Here is an 18,617-nt window from a genome sequence, read left to right on the forward strand (position 1 = left end):
TATAAAACTGTTGTGTGTATCCAGAGTGACTCTTATTAACTATAACTAGTGTACAATCATAGCATGATTTCAATGATTATTATTACCGTTGCTATATCGCAGTGACGTGACTGGAGACGAGAAAGGTGCTCTTATATGGGTTTGTACGTGCGCCTCTGTGCGTGTATGCGGTGGTGCAATAGGTGACTTTTATTGCTGAAACAAATAAACAAATTACATTAGCGTGCACACTCGTCATAGCCAACAAAATGGTCTACTCGGGTCAAACTACCGGTCGGTCGCTTATTTAGATGTTCGTGGAATCATCGATCGAACAATACAATTGTCTGGAAAAATAGCGCAGCAGAGATTCGTGTGTCTGCCGTAAGCACAAATAGTAATACCGATATGTACTTCTCGCACTTAGTGACTCTTCACTTGGAGCAGCGACAACGTCTAACGGGTGCATATAATCAATTTGAGGCAAACAATGCAACCCAATGGCATTACACAATGTACCTGGAACAGTTTTTGTTAGGGTTACGGTTGACTGTGTTCATGGAACACCTGCGACACCGATGCGTCCGTCGTAAACTCTTACTGGTAGCGTTATTTGTAGGAACCTAAGAAATGAAAGAGATATTTAAGCGAAATAAGGGGAAGGTACATCTCTAGCGATAAAAGCGTAATGTTCATAAGGCCTGGTCACAGTCGGACGCTGGTCATATATATTTCGAAACTTGAAATGTACAGTGTCTGACATTCGCCCTACGAGGTCTTGTCATATTCATCATATACATAAACAGATTCGTAATGATAAATTGCTTCATTTCACCGGTGTGAAAATGGGCGTACTCATCAAACGAGATCCATCTATTTCTATTGATAACGTTAACGTATCAGTAGGCCTGTGGACGCGTCACTTGAGGGCCGGTCCTAATTTTTGATATCGTTCGCCGGGTTTAAAACAAGAGTCTACCCGGTGTCGCCTACTGGATGTAAGTTGACGATATGGGGCATTCAAAAGTTAATCTTCTGGTAAAGTACTCTATAGCGTCTTAAAGAGTAAATGAGAGTTGTTGAAATTATACTTAAGCCTAAAACGTTAGAAAAAAATAATAATTGTAGCATTGAAATGTTTGTTTACCAAGCAGCAAATAACAATAAAAGTGACATTTCAATAGATATTTGACCTATCCCACGCTGTTATCTCCGAATGTATTACGTGTAATTATCTTTAACGAAGCGAAGAGTTCCGTCTGGCCTACTGGATGGTTTTTAATGAGACTGGCCCATTGCTAAGCGATTGTCTATTGAACACAATTTCAATCGACTGCTTTAATCCCTTTGGAAAGAATATATCTACCTCAGGACTTCGTGTTACAACCTTACTTTTTAGGTCTAATCGTCGAGAGAAGCCATTCATTCTGAGATGACAACGACGGCAAACAACTATCCTGGCGTTCATACGATAATGCACGAAGCCCTGGTATGTGCAGAAAGCTAAGCCTGAAAAAACCTTTTTTTGCCTTTTTGGCAGACCCTAACCTTGGATGCAAACTAGCGACTAGGAAACCGTGTGCAACATTAAAGCAGACCAATCAGATCAGTTGTACGCTCCAGCAGGGGCATCTAACGGGACTGATTGGGGTTATCCTGCGTTGCCTCTGAGGCACCGACAGCGGCCGCTACATGCAACGACCACATCTACAGACGATATTTATGGCAGTTGCCACTGTTGCACGCTATTGTCAGCGACGGTCCAAGCGTTTACGTACTGCGGCGGGCAAATGCATTCCGACCCGAACTAGCTGCCGACACCAAGAACGAGGTATTTGTAAATCACGACAACTACAGTCGTCATGAGATGTGGATACGCGAGAGCAACGCGGAACAGGTCAACGATTTCAAACATAAGACCCTACCGCCCTCAACCCCTGGCGCTACCTCGACTATTGCATATTTAAAAGAAAGTTGAAGAAAGAAAAGTTATTGTCGTTCGCTAAAACTTCAACAGCAGCTGTTTTAGCAACAGCGGCAATAGCACAACGTTCCATGCTACGACTTTCCAGATCATCTTAATGCCGGGGACTAGCTGACTAACTGTAGCTGACAGGGGCGTTTGAATAATCCCGCGTCAGACCTGACACGCAAAGTAATCAGACCGAGTCAATGCTGATTCTCAAGTTGAAACGAAAGCGAAACAAATGCATTGCTCGTCGTCTTTGTCTTGTCGTCTCGTGTAGAACTATTGGTGATTGCGACAAATTTGGCGTTGCGTTGCGATGCCCTAATGTAAGACAACGAGGGCCAAGCTCTGGGGAAGAGTCAATCAGTGAGTCGAACGACGCCCATAAAATTGGTACACACGACGGCTTTCTTAATGGCTAGATTGACTGGCCCTGCAAAACTTTTTTTAATAACAAGATGAAAGGCGTATGTCAAGTGACTCGGGTGGATATAAACCAATTGATAATCTCAGAACATCAACTGAGGGTGTCAGCCTATCAAAATGGCGCCGTTGAATGTGAAAATGTCGAAGTTGTATCGTTCATTCTACAGATATAACTGTAACAGCAGTGAGTCAGCTTAATAGCTCATAAGATCCCAATTCGCTACCTACTAATTGAGTAGCTTGCAAGAAAATCTGGCTTCTCTCCCAACAGAGCGTCTTCTCAGAGAACGCCGGCGGTCAGCATTGTCATCTTCTATTCATGCCATGTGTTTATTATTTTTATCTCGAAACATTTATTTTAAATATTCTAAAGTACGACGAGTATGTCATTTTATTAGAATATACTATATTGGGTGTTTGCTCAGATTTTCAGGCTTGATTTCATATATAAAAATCCATATTTTAAAATTATTCTTATTTATATGGTTTTTATAGTACGTGAAGCCCTTTAGGATTTTAGTTTATTGATAGTATTGGGTTTTCTTGAAATTTAATTACTATTATCTTATTTATTACACGTCAGTATTTCAACTTTTCAGTTAGATTTATTTAGAAGACGGGGCCATTAATTTTGCTTGGTATTATCGTTGTGAGATTCCACGTAGGCAGGCAGCCATGACGTAATTGACTGATGTTGCATGAAATGAAGATTGATAACTAGATGGTTGTCGAAAGCTGTGGTTAGCGACGCACCAACAACAGAAAGTTGATGTTATTTGGGGGAAACAAGCTCTAACTTTGAGATCTAGCTCAAAGAACTTTGAGCTCTAGCTCAAAATTAAGTCTTGTATGGGGTGGTCCCGCTGCCACCTAAGGTCAAGGTCATGTATGAGTTTACCTGTCTATACAAACGCAATCTATGGAAAGTATCCGTGAGAAGATTTTAGCTCAGCAATCGTTCAATCCGAGATTCATCTATAAAGCGCTCGGCAACGTTTCCTCGATTTGAATTACAAGAATGCTTACCTCCTCTATAATAATAAATATATATATAATAATAACGCCTATTTTCTACTTGCTGCTATTGATATCGTTTAAATACATTACAGATTGAACAAGCTAGACACAATACTATGCATAAATAAGAATCAATAATTTAATTAGCGCACAACGATTGTTCATGGACCGTTATAAACCTAACGTAATTTTCTGTGATCGTCTGTTCCTATCTGGCGACGGAAGAATCCAATTAACACCCCATACAGTAATAATCACTTTAACTTATTTGACACACGCTTGTGTGTTGAGTCAATGGCTTTCCTGTCGCAAGATACAGCAATGCGCTCATGTCAAATTTTCGTTTATATGAACGCTTTGGCACGTACGCTTGCGTACGTCTCCTCCATTTGATGATGCCCTGGCAAATCCACGTAAAATAATTTACCGTTCGGCAAATTAGAGTCCTTCAGAAATTTCAACTTCAATCCCCACAGCAGCTGCACGCACTTGTTTTGCCGTTGTTGCCGCTGGAATATGGAGTTCTGCATCAGATTGATACGAAACGAAGCAACGAAAATCTGACACGAGAAGTTACACAAACAACTTCATTCGACGCAACAACGTTGGAATCGAGTGGCGATAGAAGAGACCACTTTAAGTACTATGACTATTCCGCGTGCATTTATTGCTTTTTAGCGGCGCGGTTTAAACAATAACGGCTAGAATTGCAATAGCCGCATTAGCAGCGATAATGATAACAGTCTAGAGGCAAATGGATTTAAACGACGATGAGGCGGTCCAATCAGTGAGACAATAAAGAACAGTGAAGAATCAGACGTCAGCTTCCTCCTCAACAACTGAATCAGCTATACCATACTATACAGAGTTTGTCCGTACGCCGACCAGGATTATGCTGGTCTGGCGGATGTTTCTGAGATATTGATTTTATGCCCCTCGTCCTGACTCAAGTTGTTTTTGGCTGTTGGCCAAAGATACAGGTTGGATAAAATAGAAAAAGAGACATGCAGGATTCCTGTACAGAAACTAGTTATGAACACGCGACGGACGATAGAAGGTATACGCACCGAATATATGAAGTGGCAGTGTCGTCATTGTATAGCATCGCTGTTATCGTCACGGATTTCTTTTCGTTAATAAAGCATCGGTACTTGGCAATTTTTTTCTATCCAAGTGGTTTCTAATGAAAAGGCAGCGATGTTCTTGTCTTGCATTTGACAACAGTAGGACAGCAGCTGTCATCGAATGAAAATTCTGCTTTAATAAATTAGTAAGACCTCGATACGAAAGTATGGGTATGAAGGCAGACGGATGTGACTCGATAGCAAGAAACCTCTTTTCAATGGAATTGGTCGTAATAGTATTGGCTTCGAATCGACTGATCGATTTTGCTACAAAAGACCGTTTGCGCGTATACGGCTTAAATGTTGGTGTGATGAGAAACAACTGGATAGAAATCAGACATAACGCTATCGCCAACGATTATAACTGATAAACGGCAGCCGCTACTCTTCCCCTTACAGTCAACCATTCAACTTCAGCCGATGGCCAACAAACTAGAATCCACATGAACTCCATCAGTCGCCTGCAAGAACTTATACATCCCCTAGTACTTGATGACTGCATGCCCGAAATCGAGCAGACACAATCAATGAATAAGAGCTTCAAACCAAAAAAAAACGACATTTTTTCGAGTCAGTAAGCTTAATTATCTATAAATAAGCTATAAACAGATTAAAGATATACTCTGCTATCGTTTCGCATAATATCTGTATTTGAAAGACTTTGACCTGGGACTGATTGGAGGAAGAAGCGCAAGCGATTGTCTGTCGCTCGTTACAATTAGGTTCTTTGTCCATTGAGCTCTTTCCTCCAGATCCTTTAAAAAATACCTCACACATCTGCAATAACGGAAAACATTAGACGCCTTCTATCACCAGCCTGATCGCGCGCTATCGATTTGCACGATCCTTTGCTTCTCGACAGAGACGCTGTACCTACGGCGGCGTCAACAGTGAAATAAATATTGATTATATTCGTGGCCTGGCCCTCGTGTTTCGTCTTGTATGTATGTAATAGTGTTTACCTGATCGGGTTGTTCCGATAGACGAGCGAAAAGCGACCCTGTGTACCACATGTGCAGGTCTGACTATGGACGACTGACTTACTGCTTCTGCTGCTGCCGCCGCCGCCGCCGCCGTTGTCGTTATTTTACCAATAATGGCGGTAGTCGAAACAACGGCAGAGGAACGAAACAACTGCGTATGGCCCTTCTGCCCGTCTGATTCATTCGGTGCGACGAGTAGCGGCGTTTTAAAGCTACGTTACTCTAGAAGGAGCAGCTAAGCAGAAGTTAAAAACGAGGAGAACGATCGCTGTACTGTCGTGTAATGCGATGTCATGATCCTGTCATTTTTCTTGTTGTTGTTCAAGTTTACCCGGTCTTTTTGCTCGTTACCACAACAAATGGAGCTAGCAGTGCAGCTTTATTGCAATGGCTATCAGTAAAAAGTCCACGATCATAGATAATTGCAAAGCAACAATAACTTATCGGTCCTGCTCTCGTAGCAGCTGCTGTGGACGTCTCGTTTTCGTTTCAGCTCGTCTACAGCAATGGCGAGGTGCTGTGATGTTGGCTGGTGGCAGCAACAGAAAGTGACCTTATCGGTGCTGTGATTTGTAAATTGCTATCTCCCTCTACGTATTATCATCTATGGCGTCGTCATCGTCCTCGATACGTGCATCGGAAGTACACGAGTTCACCTATCCGTCTCAGGTGCAGTGATATATATGCAGGCATATCCGTGTGGCCATTACCGCGGTCATACTATACGGTGAGATCTAGTTACGATGACGGCCTGTCGGCGCGTAACGGCGGTCGGCCGCGTGGCACACACAGGTATATACACCAATAGACACAAACACTGCAACAATGACGATGACGCCAACCAACACGTCTTCTAGTGCTGCTGTTGTTGAAAAGGTGAAGTGAGCAGCAGCAGCAGCAACAACAACAACAATGATCACATAAAAAACAACTAAAAAAATAGTGGCGGTCTCCGCTGTATAAAATTTCTCCAACGGTTAACCCACAATTGCAAAGATACTCATCATCGTGCACGGAATTTTCCCACCGCCACACACATAAACATAAACACAGACGAACACACAGTTGTTCTTTGTTGTTGTTGTTGTTGTTTGCCGCATACGCGAGCTGGGATACGATTTCTTACGGAGCACAACTCGCCCAGAAATCTGTTTCGTCCATCTCTTCTTGTTTTTATTGTGACGCATTCATAGGTAGGGAACATGCGCTTCTGTACTATCATCGTATGTGTGCGAGGTGTCTTATAAAAGCGACTATAATTATGATAACTAGGAACACCATTACGGTACAGTGATTAGAAAGCATCCAATTGATGTCCGCTGAAGCTGTTTATCACTGCACATGGGTAAAATAGCGAGGCAAAGAACAGGATCTGTTCTTGATTTAGCTGATCTGTGCTCAGTCGGCAAAGGCTGACGCAGATGGGAAAGACAAGGTTTAAATGGCGATATTTCACCAGAGGAAAAATCATCTTAATTCTAATATGTTCACCTTCAAAAATTCACAACTTCTGTCGCAATAAGAAGTAAGTTGAAGAGCTATCTATCCACATGCTTCGATAGTTAATTGCATTTTCAAGGTAAAACGTACATCCTTAAGGAAGGGTCACACCACTTATACCATCGTAGTATATTAATTGATTGGTGCTAACTGACGTTTGCCTATCTCATGACCACGGGGCATAGTATTAGCAAATATATCTACGACTATCAAATCGTAATAACGCGCTGGATAGCATCGTATAATCGGTCGGCCACTTACGGATAAAGAGGATTTTTTTCCGGACGAAGTAATTGTTTCGAACTAATTCGGTGATACACGAATGAGGTCAAAGGTCTCTTCCGATTAATCGCCATGTACAAACAACAAATATTTAATCTGTACTGGTTGTTATTACTGTATGATATAGTGTGGTCTAGTGTAGTATAGTCGTAGTGAGACGATCGTTTACGCACGATTCTGTCTGGCTTCGGCTATTAACAGCTGTCCATACATGCAAACACCGTTGTTTTTTTTTTCTGTTCTTCGTACAATAGCATTTATAACAAGCAGATTTTATCTATAAGTTGTCGGGGCTTGCGAGCAATGTTTTCAGAAAAAACAACTATGTACCGGTAGTAGGCAGAATTGATGTTTACATTTAGGAATGAGCTTTAATTGAATGCTGCTTAATCGAAGACACATGGCCTATTCAATAGGGCGTTGACATTTCTAGATGATACAATGCTATTTTCAATGCCAATCAGTCAAGAAGCTTCGTACAAAAACACCAAATAGCAGAGCTGGCATGCAAAGTGAGTCGGATGTGCTTTCAGCCAACAAGTAGCCGAGTACCCGTGCTGTTTACGGCTATAGAATAATAGTTAATAAATGCATGGCTGAATTTCTCATAGTCTCACAGTTATTTACGATATATCGTCCCAGCACGCCCTTTATTTAATCGAAACACATCGCCTATGTTATCATTGCCAATGCCAATCTTGTATAAGGTTTAACCTTAAAAAGTAGCTGAAATCAGCCTGTCCTTACTTGGCTTAGAAGCGGATGGCGTACACTGTGCAAAACAACAATGGCTGGCCAACAATTTCCCCTACCTCCTCTCGTTTTGTAGCCTTGTCCGTGTTTGTGGCCCTACGACATAAGCGAACGAGTCGACAATCGTACGCTGTTTCACCCGCCCCTCTTCAATTACAGCAAAGCGTTTTAATCATCGTGTTAATCAATGGTATCGGCGAGACCATTTCCCGCGTACAGTTTCTGCTTGTTCGAGATCCGCATTAAACATTCGATAGCTACAATAAGAAGTATGGTCATTGTGACGACGATAGGTACGCTGACGATGGTGGTCATTGAGTTTTATCAGTGCAGAGTCAGCACATAGAAAGCCAAATTGTAAGCTAGTAGATACACAAAACGTCGTAAAAAACTAGCTTAGTGGAGCAGATGCCGTCTAGCAGATACGTAGACAGGGGGGCATACGGCCTGAGAGGGCTCTATAGCAGTTTTTCTGGGACGGTTTCGGCTCGAGTGGCTATCCACTTACTCAACCCCATTGGAGAAAGAAGCGGCGGCTAGTTGATGTTAAATGGCATCAATCGTGAAACAAGTATTTCTAACAACAACAACGATCAGGCAATGCCAAAATAGACGAAAGGGCGCACAGCTCGTCCTGCATGGATAGGTGTCCTCCTAATCAACTGCGTAAATGAGCCAACGGGAAGGTTGGCTAACGGCGGGGTAGAAGCGGCAGTAATTGCCAAACTGTTATAAGTATACTATCAAAAAGAAGAAAAGTCGGGGGAAAATGAAATCATTCAGTTATAGTAATAATAACTTGCTGTGCTACTCAATCATATTGCTATCAGGAAGTTAAACTGCGCGAGTTAATTATTACGTAAAATGATTTATTTATAGTGCCATTATATAAGCACTGCGTACGAGCCGTTTGTTGCTTGTAACGTGGTTCTGAGGTAATATTCCAGTTGTTCCATTGGTATTATTATTATCATCATATGCTGGTATATAACCCCCTTAGGTGGCAAGTACGCACAGCTTTTGCCGTTGTGCTGTTGCGGCCAAACAGAGGGAATCAAATCCGCGAAATAAGAAAGCAGTTTGGCGCTGTTACACTTTTCGCTTGAAGACGAAGCGAGCGAAGACGCGATCCCGATCGCTGTTGTCCTGCCGGCCTTTGTTACAATCATTTCAGCAGTAATGAAGCATCTTACGTAAAAAGTTGCTTTCCCCCACTACAAAAACATCAAGAGTTGCGGCAGCAGCAACAACAACAACGACGACGACTCTGCCCACGGCAGGAGCAACCCTACGGTAATAAAGGTCATAGGCAGTAAGGACAGGGGCCTCCGGCGACCCTTGAAACCGTTGCGGCAATATTCTTTACACAGAAACAACGAACGAACGAACGAACGCAGACAAGTTGAAATGAAGTACCGCACAACAGTGCCGCCGTCGCCTGTTTCAACAATGACCCCCCTCCGCAAAAAACGCTCCGTCTAAACTTACAAATGACGAAGACAAATAAAAAACGAATTAACGATAATAACGAGCAGAGTGAATTAAAGGCAAAACAAAAAAAGACAAATTATGGAAACGCAATAGTTCGCGCCACCCGTTATTGAAAACACACGTTTTGTAACAATATTTATAAGAACTAGGAAATGTGCGTTCTGGCAAGTGACAAGTGTGTACTATATTTACTAGATATACCGAGTACAGCAGTCGAGGGAAGAGATAAAACGGAAGACACACAGCGTACATGACATTGACGACACAAACCAGAATGCAAAGATATAATTAATATTGAACAATTTAAAGCATTGGCATAAATAGTTTTTAAGATTCATATTTTAATTGAGTATCGTTTAACTAAGCTGTATAATTCTGTCCTTTGTTTTCCGGTTTTTTGGCATCCTGCAATATCAGTCACACGTGATAGATGGTGAAAGTTGTTGCCCATATGAGCCAGTGTACTGCGAGAGCAAATGCGGAATGAGGATACCCCGAAAATTAGCTAGTGAGCATCTTCGGGCCGAATGTGTGAATAGGCTTACTGCGTGTCCTTTCTGCGGCTACGATTTTGTCTTCGATACGCTCAAGGTAAGACGCCTTCCAGCTACAATGAGAATCATGCCAAACCTAACGAGTCGCCAATTCAATTCACAGAGAACGAATCAGGGTCGCCTCCCACTGGCATTATTTAATAATACTATTCTCTTAGCACTTACATACAGATCAACTATAATGACGATGAATCGTGCGGCTGGTCGAAATGACCCTAGATACATCCTAGGCTCTGGATAAAAAGCTCTTACTGTACTTTCGCAATGATAATTCAACTTCATATAGACAAGGTGCAAAGGTTGTCCAATGAATGAAAGTCACAAGTGTTGCTTCATTTTTCCAAGGGTTCGATGGGCTACAATTACGACAAAAGTACCGTCTGACCGCATTACATATAACGAACTCTAATTCATTTCCACCGAAGTGACCAGCAAGCAGTATTCATAAGCCTAAATAAAACGATGACGTTATAATCAATGCTTCCTGATGTATTTCGTTTTTTCAATGTCTAGAAACACATCCCAGCATGTCCACGATTTGTGGCAGATCACGTTCACAAGCAGCAGCAACAGCAACAGCAACAACAACAACTTCAACATGTTGAAGCTGTACCGGTAACTCACATCACCTCAAAAACGACCCGTGACCTTCATCTGAATAATAATAACCACACAAACGGAAAACTGCCACTTTTGAATCCAATGCTGCCGTGCGTGTTTAAGGATATTGGATGCAAATTTAAGGTATAAATCGCCCATATTAGTAAAAATATAGCCGAAATAGGTATATATTTTGATTTGTCGTCTCCTGCCGTGATTCGCCTTATTCGACAACGAGTTGGTTGGACAATTGAGACCAACAACATGTCTACCAGGTTCTAATTCAGGTTGCCATTGTGCCTTACCATCGCCATTGCAGGGGAGCGCGCCAGCACTCGATCAGCACTTGGAAAGCTCGTCTAGGAGTCATTTGGCACTTACGTGCCAGATCGTTTCCCGACAACAGGCACAAATCTCTGCATTGAGGTATTATTACTTGAAAAATTAGGTAAAACTGACGCGCTATACACGGCAGGTGTGATTAAACCATAAAGAACCATACAAGTGTAGTATATTAATTGATATATTGTACGTCAATTATTACTACAAAGGGTACTTTTCCACGGAGTTCAGTCTTTTGGTACTATTTCTTTTTGTGCCACTGCATACCATACAAAGATGTCCGTTTAAAACTTTAATGTCGTTGACTGCGCTTCGCAGGTCCGCTCTCCATAACGTAACATTGAATACAACGGGCACGATGCTATGGAAGGTGACGGACTTCTATGCAAAGTTGGGCGATGCCAGAGCCAAAGAGGGGTAAATTCGAGTCAAACCTTTCTCTGAAAAAAAGTTTATGAATCAATAAATTAGGAAGAGTTCCCATACTCATTTTTAGAATCAAAATTTTTAGAATACAAATATACACTTTTTAAGAGTATATATTCGTTAATTCTGCCTACCCAGTGATTAAATCCTATATACCTATATTAGCGATTATTATGTACCGCACAATCGGTAATAGTAAAAGTCGTCATTTGATAATTACATTTTACCCAAATATTTAAGTTCTTGTTATTGTTTTTTTTTTTTGTGTAAATCACTGCCACGAACTATGTTCCGCTTAGGTACGAAGTTTGTTCTCCGCCGTTTATGACGTCAGCACATGGATATAAATTGCAAGCAAGTCTTTTTCTTAACGGCAATGGCTCAGGAGAAGGAAGTCACCTATCAGTGTATATAAAAATTCTACCAGGTATGTATAATCCTAGAATTGGTCTATCTTCAATATTAGAATACTTAACTTAGTGTTTGTTGAGATTATTTTTGGCAGAATCAACATTTCCTCCGAACCTTCGCACTTACTCTTCAATTTTGCGGTCGTTAAGTTGTAGTTATTTGCACTCTGTAAATGTATTCCAATAAACATTTGTGTCTATATTTATAGCTTGCAGACGACAATTTTTCACTTACTTACATCAAGTCGTTTTAATCTATCTAGATTTTGCCGGAAATGTGACGACGTTCTAATAATTAACAATAACTTAAGTAACTTTCAATCTCAAATCCAGTCGATCTGACAACTGAACAAAGTAGGGTTAATTCGTTTTCCTTTTTTTGACTTGTAGGCGAATTCGATTCTTTATTGCGTTGGCCTTTTTCATTGACTGTATCATTCACTCTCATAGATCAACCCCTAAACCCGGATAAGGTACGTTTGAACATCTTTCCGTCCGACACTTTGTAACACATGTGTAAAGGGTGAAGTCTCAGATATATTTCCAATGTATCGATGTGTCTGGTTTCAGGCCTGTCACATCATCGAGTCATTCGTGCCAGACCCAACGTGGAAAAACTTTCAGCGACCGTCGAAGGAGCCAGATGCCCTTGGTTTCGGTTTTCCGCGCTTCGTTTCCCATGAAATGCTCAAGAAATGTCATTACCTTCGCGATGGCACGCTCTTCATACGCGTCAAAGTCGATGAAAGCAAAATTATTGCTGTTTAGTAAATGGCCATTCATCGATATTAATTTCATTTTATTATCATTTATTTATCCTATCGTAAACGTAATTCATTAAATAATGCCCTAGCGGTTCGATGCATTCACAACAGTGAATGATTACTTCCTGACTAACTCCAAGATAGTTCGCCAAAAAAAAAGTATATATATATATATATATATATATATGAATACAATTTTCTGAAATGAAAATTATAAAATGTTTCTATCGAAGCTTGATAGTTGTTAAACTTTAGTAAGTTATATACGATCGCATATGAAGAAAGCAGAAGCACGTATTTACTTTAGTACTATGTAACCTTTAAGCTACCTTCAGAATCAATTGAAACACGAAACATAGCAACTATATTATCTAACCTAATCTAATCTATAGTGAAAACCCTTTGTCGACAGAAGATGGTTCAATTTTATTTTTTCATATCAATCATTATTATAATCCAGTAACTTACGCACTGGTGTAATGTCACTTCTCGTGAGGAGTAAAGCACTTCATTAGAATGAACCTCACACACTCTGAAATATTATTGGTTCCCTAAGCCTAACTATTTTAAACTATTATAAATTAAAGATTGCTTACCGATGCGTCCATAGAGTAAAAATAAAACTGCGGGTTGACATCCCAAAAGGGCAACCGTAAGTGAGTAAAAACACACACACATAGATACATATATATATATATCTGTAATACTAATAGCAGTGTCTACTAAATCATTAATATGTGTATCAACTCTGTATTATAATGCTGCTCAACCAAAGCCTGTGTACATTCCGTAGTTGACTCTAGACAGAGGTTTATTTGTGGAAACCATCGATAAAAGCGATGATTACAATGGAATTACATTAGAATAAAAAAAAAAAAACAACTATTATATCTGAGGTAATCATTGTTGTGCTAATTTGACGGTTTAAAATCACATTGACGACAATGACGGTACTATAGATAGTCAGTACAGTCATAATTGACTGCAGGTAACCATTATGATTTGAACTCAATTCTTCTATCGTATGGAGATATATGCTTGGTTTCACCAAGCATATATCTCCATACAGGTACAGGTCCTCTTGGTAACAGGACAGAGTAACCATAAGGTGTATTATCAATCATTGTAAAAATAATTGACAACGAATTGTTTCTATAACGTACTTGGCATGATGAAAAACACAACTCATATCGCCAATGTACAGCCACTTCAGCATGCACCGACTCTCAAAACGTGCCTCGACCGTGCTATCAAGTCGTTTTGTTACATGAGTAGAATTACTCCAACTTACCAACTTAGAAACCTGTACGTTCACAACATTGGCTGTTGGCAATGCCTCCTGTTTTTTTTTTTGCAAACTGCTTAAGTTTTAGTTTGTCAGTGAAGATAATTTCTAGAAAAAAGTAAGCTCAGTGATAAAAAAAACCAATACGGATTCAGTACAGGTCGAGATACAAAAGGCGTGACTCTCATGGTTAGACCTTTTTGGCTGACCAACGAAAAGTGACTGAAAAGCAACTGCGACCGATGACACATCGGGATCGGTTCTCGAATCTGCTCCCTTTTACATATATGTATGCACCCAATGTATATATATATATATATATATCGGGTGGTCGATCGTTTTTGATATTGATAATTTTTGAGCCAAAAAAAAGCTAATAGTTTTTTCTTTAATTTAAAATAATATTAATAAACTAAATATATTCATCTTCATTGACGACCTTTCTCTATTTTTTTTCTAATATCACTAGAACTCTACAATAATTTTTTTTGTTAATTTGGACAAAAAAATTGTGACAAATAAAGTTTATGCATCCCTCCATTGGAACTAACACCAGTAAGCAAGTTTCGCAGAGACCGCAACGGATGATGGGCTGATAGTGTAGTACTCGGGCTTTAGAACAGATCTACTATATTTTTCCATCTAAGTTTGGTCAACATTTTTGTGATAGCTACAAGTGCCTGGAACTCATAGTGGAACACGACGCCCTTGATGTTTTAGCTGCGGCCAATTTCGGCAAATGACTTGTTGGTTGTTGACAGTAACAGGCATGAACAACTCATTTTGCCACAGTCTACAATGCATGATTTGCTTCCAATCCTATTTTTTTCGCACGTGACTGTCGTATATGATTTATTTTCCGCCTTAGTAATAGCTCGATTTCGTCGCTTTTCTCTAGAGTTTCAAATTAATGTACAGTCGAGTAAATTATTTCGCATCGATTCGTATGGTGCCCAGATATTGAGCTCTTTTTGTAGCCAGCTGTCTTCATATAATTGGAAATTGTTTGGTGGTGCTTATTTAGTTTTTTGGCGATGTTATAGCTGCTCACACGTCGGTCTCGCTGAACCCTTGTAATAATTTTGTTAGCCGTTTTCGTAATTTTTCGACTATATACTATTACAAGGAACACTGAAACTTACAGAAGAATTTTTCACCCAGTTTTCAGGAATGAAAACGTTTCATGACCATAAATAACAGAATTTTTTTTAATGGCCTGAGCAACATTTGTATCTTAATCGCACCAAAATCGTAAAATGCGGCGTATTAGCAAACATTTTGCTCATCTTCAAGGAAATTTCGTCTGATCGAGATTGTACAACTTACTGATGACATGTTCCTCCTTATTACAAGTAACAGAAAAAAATAAACTGAGAAACAGGGTCACTAGACCTCTAAAACCTGAAAGCTAACTCACGAGAACTACCCAGGTTGATTTAGGTGTCGACTGCCATAAATGAACGTTTTCCCAGGTAGTAAACAATAATCTAGGTGTTGTCGCTTTTAAGCCCACGTATGATTTAAGGGGTAATTATTTACGGTGACACTGCCCAGCTGCATCATTTACTTACCGTACAAAACACGACTGTGATTTTCCGTATATAGAAAAGATCAGTAACTGACTATTTTTTTGTACTTTTTCAAAGCTAATTTCGAATAGAACATATATATTCAATATGTACAGAGTAAGTCCGACACGAATTGAGTAACATATCTTTAATCGACCCTCGTAAAAAATTTAAATGTTATTTATACAATCACACATTTTATATACTATACCTTTATTCAAGTTAAGACTCTAGTCATTGTCTAGAAAGAGAGCGAAAAGAGAGAAAAAAAAAAGTCTAGAAAATGCCTTCAGAATACGACAGCTACGTAGCAGTAAGACTATTTGGTAATCGAAAGTCCTCATTTCTGTAGTTGATGCACACATAACGCTGTCATTTATAAAACTAAATATTTCTAAAAGCTTCATGACCATCCATAAGACTTGCTTTAACGCAACTGAAAAGTCTAGCCACCATCTTATTAAACTACGCATCATCAACACAAGCTTAGTAGTTCATAAGCTTCTAAACATCAAACGAGTACATTGCATAACAGAATATTTCTTAAACAGCATAAAAATTCATTGTCTTCTTCTACACTTTGTCACAATTATTCACGTAGGCTTAGCCAATAAAAAGCCAGTTATTTAGACCACCAATATATATATATATATATTGATTATCATCAAGTCACCCTGACAAAGGGTTTTTACAGCTTTTCCACGGACAGAATATACTCTTATTATTTAAGGTAGTTCAATAAATTTTAGCATATTTAAACTTATTATATACTTGTCATGTATATTCTTCTTAAATCTAAGGAGACATTCACAATATGAAATATCCGTTGCTGGTCTTTGGCGTCGGTTTGTTCAAATAGTCGGGATGTGTATATGGTATCACTTGAGTTAAAAAAAACAAACTTCTAAGAATAGATATTGCAAGTTATTTACTAAATAATTCGTATCAACTTCACAGATTAAAATCTTCCCTCACTTGCATCAATTAGAAGTCCTCGTTAAGGAAATTCTTTCGAAGTTCTTTGATTTCTCATTCTTATGCCATTTAGCAACACTGGATTCTCCCAGTTGCCTCTATATTTTTGTCCAACTAATAGCGCCGACTTTTTGTCTGAGATTTTGTGTAATAGTAACAACGGCTTCGCTTACTAAAAGAATCACTTTGCATATAACACAGTAGACAAATCTGAGCAACCCTTTTCTCAAAAAAGATTTCTACTGGCGAGTTATTACCAATTTGCTGATCTTATACTATACATGCGATACTTTCGCGCTACACTACTTGCTAATAGAGCTGAAAGATACATTTGTATATATACGTAATAATCGTCTTCTGTATCCTTCAAAATATCCTTTTCATAATAAACTTACTAAAATACAAACACTTGGAATTCCCAATTCATTTTACGTATAACTATACGTACACCGTACGAATATGTAGAACAATCGTCACCACTTTTCACATCTAAACGGTAAGGTTTGTCTGTTTCCTACGTGTTGGGTCAAAAAATCACTCATTTTCACTTAACAAACTATTTTTGTTATCGTTTTGAGCAAGTAAAACGAAGACCTCTATAAATTATAAATTCTTTTGCCACGCAATTTACCTCAGAAGCTTTTCCAATGCGCTGATGAATGTTTTCTATTTCCATAGGGGATGTCTTTTATCCACAAATGCTTCCAGTCCCTCACGACCGTTATCCAATTGCAGATTATCTGTCATTATTCTTGCTGCCAATTCATAGCGATCTTCCTCGGCTTTTATTGCTCTTTGATCATTAAGGAAACGTTTTCCTAACGTTATCACATCTCGGGGTTTGTCTACAATATCCTTCACAAGTTGCGTCACAAGCTTTTCTAATTGTTGGTCAGATTCGGCGCAATGCGACACAAGGCCGCAGGCCAATGCTTGTTGAGCATCTATGGGTCTTGCCGAATACAACATGTACGCGGCAGTCTTGGCATTGATGTTGCGCACTACAGGTACAGACGGTGCAGAACAAAACAGGCCCACTGAAGCACCTGGCAATGAGAATCGTGCCTGCGGCCCAGCAATCGCCATATCACATGCAGCAACTAATTGGCATCCAGCTGCTGCCGCCAAACCGGTTACCGAGGCGATAACAGGAACTTCGAGATTGCGAAGTGACACCATCAACTTTCCAAAACGCGAAAACAGTTCGTATTGCTGCACTGCAGATAACGATTTAAGTTCGTGAAGGTCATGTCCGGCACTGAAAACTGGCCCCTCAGAAGAAATGACGACTGCCCGAACTTCAGGAGACCGAGTGAGTTTCAAACCTTTTTCAAGCTCTTGAAGTGCCGCTGAAGACAACGGGTTACGTTTGGTGGCATTGCTGAGTATCAGCCGTAGCGCAGCTCCATGTAGGCTGCTCGATACAGATGGCATGGCAAGTTTGTTGACAAGCACCTGCTTGTTAGAAACAGCCGAACGGAACAGGAGTATATAAGGGTCAATACTGATGTCTGAGAGCTACGTGAGTTTTGTGAATCCCTTTTAGTAGTTCAATCAGTGATGAACAATCGAGTCTCGAATCTTTCGTGATAACCAAACGTTGAACTATTGTCGGTGGTGAACACGAGACACGACACTTTGAAAACAACCAGCATTTACCGGCTCCCTTGAAGAGATTAAATGTAACACAGGGGCATCACACAGACAAATCAAGCTGGTGAACAAACAGCTGACAGCAACGAGCTCGCTTGTCACGTGGATAGTGGATTTCGTCTATAATTTCTAGTCTATAAGGCGGGAAGTAAGAAAATTGTTTGTAAAGGAACAAATATTGTTTATTCTTCAAGTTTTTAACGGATAATCGAAAACATTTTTAACATTCCGTTACTGTAAGCGACAATGGTAAGACTCCTTATGTTTCACAGGGTAATAAAATGAGAGAAGGCAACGAAAAACAGATATTGGAAATTCAATATATATTTACATTAGTTCTTACTGTACTTATTTAACAGAATAGATATGCAGACTTCCTCGTCATTCGGTTTCAACGGCTTTTATTTATAGTAAAGTATGCATATCCTGCTATGCAAAAAAAACTCCACTTTTCAGGGGATCCATTGGGTACTTCCGAGATAATGTGATCATTTTCTAATTGCAAAGAACTTTATC

At 39.8% G+C, this 18,617-nt stretch overlaps 2 protein-coding genes across 6 annotated transcripts in view; one reads left to right on the plus strand and one right to left on the minus strand.

Moving 5' to 3' along the window:
• The window catches only part of Traf4 (TNF receptor associated factor 4), a 15,957-nt gene extending 1,621 nt beyond the window's left edge, over positions 1–14,336 (plus strand). The window contains exons 1-8 of one of the 2 annotated variants that reach the window (XM_086967920.1): positions 6,143–6,225; positions 9,942–10,115; positions 10,592–10,822; positions 10,998–11,104; positions 11,339–11,437; positions 11,746–11,873; positions 12,247–12,329; positions 12,427–14,336. In XM_086967920.1, the coding sequence (XP_086824046.1) occupies positions 10,008–10,115; positions 10,592–10,822; positions 10,998–11,104; positions 11,339–11,437; positions 11,746–11,873; positions 12,247–12,329; positions 12,427–12,624 (954 nt within the window). In that variant the 5' untranslated portion in view covers positions 6,143–6,225; positions 9,942–10,007 and the 3' untranslated portion in view covers positions 12,625–14,336. Of the gene's footprint in view, positions 1–6,142; positions 6,226–9,941; positions 10,116–10,591; positions 10,823–10,997; positions 11,105–11,338; positions 11,438–11,745; positions 11,874–12,246; positions 12,330–12,426 lie in introns of those variants that run through there. The other variant, XM_022831534.2, reaches the window with a different exon arrangement.
• LOC111259478 (enoyl-CoA hydratase domain-containing protein 3, mitochondrial) overlaps positions 1–18,249 on the minus strand; it is an 18,728-nt gene extending 479 nt beyond the window's left edge. The window contains exons 1-5 of one of the 4 annotated variants that reach the window (XM_022831538.2): positions 17,080–18,249; positions 11,984–12,023; positions 11,288–11,460; positions 499–602; positions 87–195 (exon numbers count right to left, since the gene is read on the minus strand). In XM_022831538.2, coding sequence (XP_022687273.1) covers positions 17,115–17,882 — 768 coding nt within the window. In that variant the 5' untranslated portion in view covers positions 17,883–18,249 and the 3' untranslated portion in view covers positions 87–195; positions 499–602; positions 11,288–11,460; positions 11,984–12,023; positions 17,080–17,114. The remainder of the gene's footprint in view (positions 1–86; positions 196–498; positions 603–11,287; positions 11,461–11,983; positions 12,024–17,079) is intronic. The other 3 variants (XM_022831536.2, XM_022831537.2, XM_022831539.2) reach the window with 3 other exon arrangements.
• Positions 18,250–18,617: the final 368 nt, after the last annotated feature.

Source organism: Varroa jacobsoni, unplaced genomic scaffold, assembly GCF_002532875.2.
Source record: "Varroa jacobsoni isolate VJ856 unplaced genomic scaffold, vjacob_1.0 scaffold_338, whole genome shotgun sequence".
In the NCBI taxonomy this organism is placed as follows: domain Eukaryota; kingdom Metazoa; phylum Arthropoda; class Arachnida; order Mesostigmata; family Varroidae; genus Varroa; species Varroa jacobsoni.